We start from the raw sequence: 9,796 nt of genomic DNA on the forward strand, positions 1-9,796 counted from the left end.
GGCAAACAAATTCACAAAAATATGTCTGTGTATATATATATATATATATATATATATATATATATATATATATATACATAAATACTGAAGGACCAATTTTGTGCTCCTCCGAGCAGTCGCGTCACGTTTTTTCTCGGTACTGTGACCTGGACTGAAAGAAACTTCATACCTGTAAGAGTGCATCGCACATAGTGGCAATAGTCAAACTTCAACTCTGAAGCAGAATAAACACTTTTCCTTTTACATTCGTTTACATGGCGACGTGTGTCGTCACCGCTGAGAGGCGTAAGGACGTCATGACATCATCGGTCATTCGCTGACATCATTACGTCTGTCGTCGACAGACCGTCACCGCTGGGAGGTGTAATTCCACTCCTCGAAAATAGCGTCTGCAATGTAAAACACTCTTCTGCACATGCTGACTCCCTCAGAGTGTGAATTTGACACAAAAAATGTAATCTATATATTAATACTGAAGGACCAATTTTGTGCTCCTCCTAGCGGTCGCGTCACGTTTTTCTCGGTACTGTGACCTGAGAAGTTTTGACATGGTGTTTGTACGTCAAAGTAGACATGTGCACAAATCAGGGGACTTCTTCACAAGGAGTAGTGTGCACCAAAAATGTCGTGTACAGGGACGTTTTGTAGGCCTCATTAGGTCAGGCCATGGAGCACATCGACTGGGATCCGGCTCTTACAAGAGCCGCCACTGGTTGTCATATTGGGCTCATGGAACGGAATCCGTCTGTGACGGGGTTTCGGCTAGTGTATATATAATATATAATATATATATATATATATATATATATATATATATATATATATATATATATATATATATATATATATATCACACACAATACCACCAGAGAGAATGATGAAAAACAGTGATTACAATATAAAGCAGGTAAGACGTGAACATCAGTTGAAACCTTCCATCTTGGTTTGCTCATTGAAATGCAAAGAGGGATTTGTGAAAGCCAGAGCAAATCTGTCATCAGTGTATATTTAGGATTCAACTGTATGCATATGAAAATAAGTGGAAAGTGCTCAACAAAGTAGTGAAAAGGCAATCCATGGGGTGTACATTGTGAGGAGTGAAGAGTGCTATGTGAAAGACAAAGTGATGACTTGGCTGATTCTCGATTTAGGATGCAAATACATATGGAAATGTACGAGTTTGGATGATTATACACATACATTGCATGGTACTGCCTGGTAAAAATGACGTTCAAAGTAAGTACAAAATATAATTGGCAAAATAATGAATCTGAGTGAGTGGGGTGTTTTGGGACCATTGAATAGATAACATTTTCTTGTTGGTCTCTGCAACAAGATGGAATCGTCAAACATCATAGCCACTTTTGACTGGCTCACATGGGCAAACAAATTCACAAAAATGAAATAGTTTGGTTGCATTGCAGCCCGATTGTCAAATTGCTGGAATTTTAGCACATCAGTAAATCCGCATTATGTTTTTGCTCCTAATAGACGTTTTACCACGTATTTATGGCCAATGCTGTCCAGAATATCCAATTATCATGACTAAACGATGTTTTGTGGAATATCAAAACTTCAGTACATGAGTCAAGTGAATGTGCTGAAAAACGGCCACTATTTTGAGGTGGCCATTAAAGGGTTAAAACTCAAAATCGAGTCTGGCAAACACTTAATTCGAATTCAGCATACCAATATACGTCTAGTAAGAATGAGTGCCCACCATTACCATGAAATACTTCCATTGTTATTTTTATTTATTTTTTCCCCCAAAAATTCACCGGATCATGCCTTTCTCATTTTCCTCATACATTTACACACGCTCACTTCATCTTTCCTCAGACCGCAATGCTCTTCCTCTTCAGTTTCACAGTTCGCTTTCTCCGCGGCTGCCTCAACGCGGCATGGTCCCGGCACGGCGTTTTCAGCACCAAGGCTAGTTCCGTGCTGCCTTCCCGAAACACTAACACCCCTCACGTCGGGTGGATGAGTACTCCGAAGCCCCACAGAGCATCGCGTGGGTCGGACAGGGCCGCATCGGTGTTCCCGAACATTGGAATGTTGCCGACGAATGGAAGGGAGGAGGTGCGAAGAGAGGATTTGGGTGCTCGCCTGTGGTAACGGTCGCTTCTGCCGCAGCAATCACAGGTTTGCTGCAGCGCGTTCCAGACCCCATTCTTTCTCTACCCTCAATCTCTACATTCGTTTCCCACACAACCCAACCTTTCTTTGTCATTATTCAAGTGTTTTGGATCCAGTCGTGTATTTTGTGTTAAGTGATTGTTGTAAGTGCTCCGGTGCAGGTATGTGCGCATCGTGGTAAGGGAAGATGTATATGTGTTTCTACCCCATGCAGGTGAAACAAAAAGCAGGATTAATCCATTGGTTCCTGTCCGTCCGTCTGTCCATCCATCCATCTCTCTTATTGGTTTATGATCGAGGAACGGCTTGTTTAAATTGTTTTTATATTTTGAACACAAATCGAAACATTAATGGAAAGACGAGTGTGCCGTTTTACCGTATGTTGGCTCTGAATTTGTCCCGTACACACACACACACACACACACACACACACACACACACACACACACACACACACACACACACACACACACACACACACACACACACACACACACACGAGAATATTTTTACTCTGTCTACCCGCCTGGCAATCAAACAAAATTGAAATTCATTTCAAACAGGAAACTTACTATTTTTGGGGAGGTCATAATAGACACGTACAACAGGCACAAGGAATTAATGTAACAATTTAGATAGGGTCGTGTAATAGCCGTTGGAGAAAACGGTGACAAAACCCCAAATTAATTTATTTATATGCCTTTAAACCTCTTTAAATCTTTATTTCAATTGAATTTTTTACTTGAAGACTGCAGAACACAAATCACTTTCATCATACTTCCAAAACCATGCTCGATATCAATATATAGCTTGTGAGAGTGTGCATATCGAGTGAAGAAGCGGCCACCAATATCAAATCAAGTTTATTGTCGTATGTATATAATATACAAATGTAATTTTTTGTAATCTTGGCACCAGAACAATGAAAGAAATAACCAAAAAAAGGTTCTTAACATTAATAACTACCAACAACAGAAATTCAAATGCAAGTACAAATAAATCATTCATTCATTTTCCATTCATCATACTTATGGCCATTGGATAAAATCTATTGAGGAAATGTTTAGTCTGGGTCCCAATAGAGCGATAACTGTTCCCATAAGGAAGAAGGTCAAAAAGCAGATTTGCCAGGTGATATTGGTCCTCAATTATACCAACAGTTCAGCCAATTACCTGGCTGTTGTACAAGGACTGCACATTCATCAGTCCACCACCGACTAGTCGTTATGCAGTCCACACAATTTTGGCAATCCGGCGTCGATCCTCTACCATGACATTACCATACCAGACAGTGATAGAGAATGTCAAGACACTCTCCACCACTGCCCAATAGAACTTAACCAACAGTGAACGATCAATGCCGAAACTCTTAAGGCATCTCAAAATAAAATAAATAAAATAAAAACATTGCTGCGCTTTCTTAACACAATGATCAATATGGACTGACCATTTCAGATCCACTGAAATGCAAATTCCAAGGAATTTTTATAGATTCAACAATTTTCACTCCATTTCCATCTCTAAAAAGTGGTTTGATTTAAGAACCAGTTTGCCGAAGGTCAACAATAAGTACTTTGGTTTTCACAACAATAACTTCAGATTATTTTGAGAACACCACTCAACTATAATTTCCACTTGTTTCCGATAGTTATCCTCATTCATGTCAATAATGGTCAGCATGTATATGGTCAGCAATATACTGCATGTATATGGTCAATAATGGTCAGCAATATATATATATATATATATATATATATATATATATATATATATATATATATATATATATATATATATATATATATATATATATATATATATATATATATATATATATATATATATATATATATATATACAGTAGACTAGGCGTAAGTCTTCACCATCGGGACTGAGAAAAAAGTGACGACTTAGACATGTGACGATTTACGCGTATGCGAACATTCATAATGACTGTGGGGTGAAGGATGAAGTCGCGCCTGGCCTGGACACGTACGTGTGAGAGGGCGCAACAATCTCTAAGCTGGCTATTGTACCAAAAGGGAAACAATCCTCGGGGCATAGGTGGGGGTTCATTGGTGAGTTGGAAAGTGATCAAGCAAAGATGGAATTCATGAATCACTTTATCAAAAGTAAAGGTAATGAACAACTGTAAGACAACTCGTATACCATCGGTGATGGTATATGACCATCGACAAATGTGGAATGAATGGCTGTTAGAATTCATTCATTGGAATGAATGTAGAATGAGTTTTCATATGGAATGAAAACTCGTATACCATCGACAAATTACATGACACGCAGTCATCGTGATGATTACCACTCAATACCTATGTGAAAGTGAGTGTGGTTATGTACAAAACAAGCCAATATAAAACCATGATCGGACTTCAACACGAAGCTCAATCGATCCTTTACTCCTTCGCCAGAGACTGCATTGCGTAGCCTGTCTACCTCTTCAGATGCATGTGGGACGGTGCACTGACTGAGCTGAACGCAGCGCAGTTATAAATAGCCTATCACTGGCAGTGTAAATCAATGAGCGCGCATCACGATTCCATGAAATCGGACTTCTCACGAGGTAGAAGTTCTGTGTGACGAGTTAGGCGTGGTAATTTACTTGAGTTTCCATTATGCGGGAACGGACAACATCTGACTACTGAGACGAAGTGATGACTTAGAGATGACGACTTACAGACTTTATTCAAAGGGATTAAACATTAGATAAATTCGGGACTTTGTGATGCTGCCGACTTAGGCGAAGTGAGGAGTTACACGCTGCCGACTTACGCCTCGTCTACTGTATATGTATATACTGTATGTATATGTATATATATATATATATATATATATATATATATATATATATATATATATATATACACACACATACTGGGCGTAGTGGTGTTCGCCTGTAATCCGGCTACTCGGAGGCTTGGGTTGGAGGATCGCTTGAGGATGGGAGCTCTGCGCTGGGCCATGCTATGAGAGGGTGTAGGGCAGCCCAGAATCATGGCGAAACCCAATCCTTATCCCTGTGTCGTAAGAGGCGACAAGGGTTGCGTCAGAAAGGGCATCCGGCATAAAACCTATGCCAAATTAGTATGTGGATCATAACGGATGATCCACTATGGCGACCCCTAACGGGAGCAGCCGAAAGAAGAAGAAGATGTACATATATATATGTATATATATATATATATATATATATATATATATATATATATATATATATATATATATATATATACACAGTAGACTAGGCGTAAGTCATCATCATCGGGACCGAGAGAAAAGTGACGACTTAGAAAAGTGACGACTTACGCATATGCGAACATTCATGATGACTGTGGGGTGAAGGATGAAGTCGTGCGTGGCCTGGACACGTATGTGTGAGAGCCGGCTATTGTACCAAAAGGAAAACACAATCCTCGGGGCATAGGTGGGGGTTCATTGGTGAGTTGGAAAGTGATCAAGCAAAGATGGAATTCATGAATCAGTTTATCAAAAGTAAAGATAATGAACAACTGTAAGACAACTCATATACCATCGGTGATGGTATGGTGACAAATTACATGACACACAGTCATCGTGGTGATGATTACCACTCAATGCTTATGTGTGAGTGAGTGCGGTAATGTACAAAACAAGCCAATATAAAACCATGAGACGGGCTTCAACACGAAGCTCGATTGATCCTTTACTCCTTCGCGAAGTAATCCGTTATATTTGACTGCCTCAAACTCTTGGGCATCTGGTGCATGAGAAAGGACTCAAACCGGTCATTGTATTCCATGATGTTGTCTGGGAAATCCTCCACCAAAAGACGGTATCGGCGCATCACATCCAGACAGTATCGGCGAATCCATGCTGCCTGATTCGCCGCACCTCTTGACCTTGCCGATTCCCCACCCCACTTTGAATCTGTCTATCCAGTGCATCGGCAAGGTCTCGGCATCATCATGCCCGAGGTCCGCAGCGAATTGACGTGCCTTCAGCAGCAACATTTCACCGTCCAACCGAATATTTGGCTGAGCCGACATTTGCCGAAACCAGATGATGAGCGCGTCATCGACATCTTCAAAGGACACACATTTCACGCGTTTCACACTTACCACCGGCCTCATGATCTTCTCCACTTGTCCAAATATCTTGCCCTTATTCTTCAAGATATCGTTCAATGTCTGCCGTTTGATGTCCAACTTCTCAGCTCTGGCTGTTTTCTTCATCAGTGGGTTTGCCTCGCAAAACTGGATAATGTCGTATTTTTCTTGGTAGGTTTTAGTTGTAAGCTTACACTTCGTCGCCATTGTCCTGCCTGCAGTGCGACCAACGTGTGTACACAGTTATAAATAGCCTATCACTGACGGTGTAAACCAATGAGCGAGCATCACGATTCCATGAAATCGGGCTTCTCACGAGGCAGCAGTTCCGCGTGACGAGTTAGGAGTGGCAATTTACTTGAGTTTCCATTACGCAGGAACAGACAACATCTGACGACTTAGACGAAGTGACGACTTAGAGATGACGACTTACAGAGGGATGACCCTTTATTCAAAGGGATTTAACATGAGATAAATTCGGGACTTTTTGACGCTGCCAACTTGGGCGAAGTGACGAGTTACACACTGCCGACTTACACTTGTCTACTGTATATATATATATATATATATATATATATATATATATATATATATATATATATATATATATATATATATATATATATATATATATATATATATATATATACATATTGTGACGTCCACGGGACTTGAACAGTCCCGCCAACGTAGAATGAGCCGAAACGATGGAGGCGGTTTATTTATTTATAACCCAAACATGGCGGTTCTAATCGCTCTACCGCAAATGGGACGAGGAAGGTGGCACGAGTCACTTTTCACTGAGTTGATGATGTTTATTTGTTTTTATTATTACCAGAAATAACAAGACTCGGCAAGAAGAGGGATCCGGGGCGATTCGACGGGATGGTGTGGGATTGGGCGTGGGGAAAAACACAGACAATTCCAATGAATATACAGTTCTCAATCCCTCTAAGGCGCCAAGCGCGCACACGCACACACACACACACACACACACACACACACACACACACACACACACACACACACACACACACACACACACACACACACACACGCACACACACAAAACGTAGCTATTTCTGGTGGTCAGGCTGGACCGTGGTGTGGACGCAACTGTCCCTGGATCGGCGTCGGACGAGCTGGCCTTGCTCTCGTCAGGGGGGCAGGAGAAACCGTGGTGCTGTAGACCTCCTGGTCTTGGCCCAAGTCCGCTCACAGCCGCCAGGGAACCAGTTCTGGCGCCAAGTTGCGAGCAGGAGGGGGAGGCAGGTCCGCCCGCCGTTCGACCCCGTACTCCGAGTCAGCAGAACCCCAGAGCCAACCAAGGTGAGGCACAAGGCTCAGCAAGGCTCCAAGACACGATCAAGAACACGATCGAATCAGCACAACAACAAGATCGAATTGCTCCCCGCGCAACAGCCTCCCCACCAAAAAAACACGATCTTTTGGTTGTAATCTTCTTCCTCTTCCTTTTCGACCCCGAACAGAACCTTTTTATCCTCCTGCCCTCGTCACCTCCAATCGAGCCGTTTATTGGCCCACCGCCGCCGTCGCCTTCTGCCAATCGTGATCACGGGGCGGAGCCATCCGCTGCACTGTCCTGTGACGTCATGGCCAGTCTCCAGAGAATACCAAAAAGGGGTTTACGCAGACACACTTACCCTATCCCGTGTCCCTATCTAATTACGTGACAATTATCATTTCCCCCCTTGAAGAAATGAACATTTACTAGACAACTTATCACCACTGAATTGCTACTTATTACATCGAGATCCTGGTAAACTCGAACAGCATGGCATACCTAATTAAACATCCTAATTACCCTTTGAATGCATACCCCCCCCTCAAACGTAACAATATATATATATATATATATATATGTATATATATATATATATGTATATATATATATATATAGGTCTGTGTGCGTGCGTGTTCTACTACGAGCCTTAAATTACGTATTATATTATAAAATTAAATTATAAAATCTGTTGCCTTATTATAAAAAAATCAATCTGTTGCAGCATGGTATTCATGTTTATATTTGTTTGGAAAGTGATGGGATTTATGATGATCCTTTTGTTCTGTGTGTGGGCATTCAGATATTTGAGTGGTGGTATTTCCGCAAGTATGGCACATCGTTCATCGAGCAGGTGTCTGTAAACCACTTGGGCCCACTGCTTGGTGGTGTGGAAAATAGTAGCTCCACTGGTTCGATACTCAATGGCAGCCCTGAAACTGAAGGTAGCCGGCAAAGCAGTGTTCCAGGTATGTGAGAGGTTCCTTTTGCCATCTCTAAAGGTTGTGTTCTCCAGCATGGTTCATATGTCTCACTACCCCTGCTCGCAAATAGCATCCTACATTCTCTTGTCGTACATGAGTACCCTGGAACAGAATTTGCTTGTTTGAATACATCGGCTCATGAGAATATACATCAATGAAATAAATTTAGTTGGCGTATTTAAATCCAAATTACATTGGGTAACATGACTAAAGGACCACCCAATATATCAGCAACACAGAAAATGGTTTAATAACTTCCATACTTGCAAGAATATTATTTGAATTCTGCTTTGCTCAGGTTGTCATTGGCCCATTCGTCTGTCTTTTATTTTATTGCATTTAAATTATATTATCATATATTGCAGATTGTTAAGACCAATGTAAACCGTTTGTCGACCCTTCAAGGTTCGTGTGACATATTTAGTTGTTGCTGCATCCATGCATTTTTGTTCACATTCCACTTCATATTTATTACCCTGCCTGCCCCCAACACGTGTATGCATATATTATTACAGCTACGCGTTTCTGGTCTACAATGGGGGCGGGTATCCTCGGTTTCCCTCCGACTTACCGTGCTTGAGGCTGAAAGCAAACAATTTCATGTTGGTGGGTTGCTAGGCAACCGGGAACGGCAATTAGTCAACCACGTGGTCCAGTGTCCTCCGTCTAATTTCCGTTTAACTGGAGGTCACGTGGTCTGATCGATCGGGGGACGTGCCCTCGGCTGTGCACTGAGCTTATCTTAATTGGATCTTAACTGTGGCAGACGAGCAACTGCTAATGCATACTGGACTTGGATAAAAACCAATAAATTGTCGAATTATAACGTCCCAGACTAACCTATGTGTGAACAGTGCTGGACCAATGGGGAAAAGACAAACACAGACAGGTCAGAAATGAAGTTCAACAAAAGGGGATTTATTATTTCTAAAACAATATAAAATGTGAAGGTACGATGATATGCACAAGCAAGCAATCAAAAAGGGGAAATGCGGGAAAAAAAATGTTCACAAGGATAATGGTTTCAAGCAATTGAGAGTGCAAGCGAGTAAAGGAAAGAAAAATGAACAAAATGTAGAACGTAACTCGATGCCTTACCTACCGGCTATACATAAGACATGGATATTGGATACCCAATCAGACCAACCACGGAAGGAGAAGATAAGGATAGAAAGAGGAGAGAAAGGATGAGGTCATCGGGCTCGTTGCTCACCCGATGGGGCAGTCGTGCCTCCGTGACCAAAATGCTAAAGGGAGGTGTCAAAAGG

General features: G+C 41.6%; 1 protein-coding gene across 1 annotated transcript in view; it reads left to right on the top strand.

The window, feature by feature from the left end:
- LOC147018324 (suppressor of tumorigenicity 7 protein homolog) overlaps positions 1–8,693 on the top strand; it is a 62,933-nt gene extending 54,240 nt beyond the window's left edge. The window contains exon 3 of the mRNA XM_085897869.1: positions 8,348–8,693. Within this exon, the coding sequence (XP_085753995.1) occupies positions 8,348–8,521 (174 nt within the window). The 3' untranslated portion in view covers positions 8,522–8,693. The remainder of the gene's footprint in view (positions 1–8,347) is intronic.
- Positions 8,694–9,796: the final 1,103 nt, after the last annotated feature.

This window comes from Eptatretus burgeri, chromosome 10 (genome assembly GCF_056783735.1).
Source record: "Eptatretus burgeri isolate ZD-2024b chromosome 10, Ebu_testis_v1, whole genome shotgun sequence".
NCBI classification, from domain to species: domain Eukaryota; kingdom Metazoa; phylum Chordata; class Myxini; order Myxiniformes; family Myxinidae; genus Eptatretus; species Eptatretus burgeri.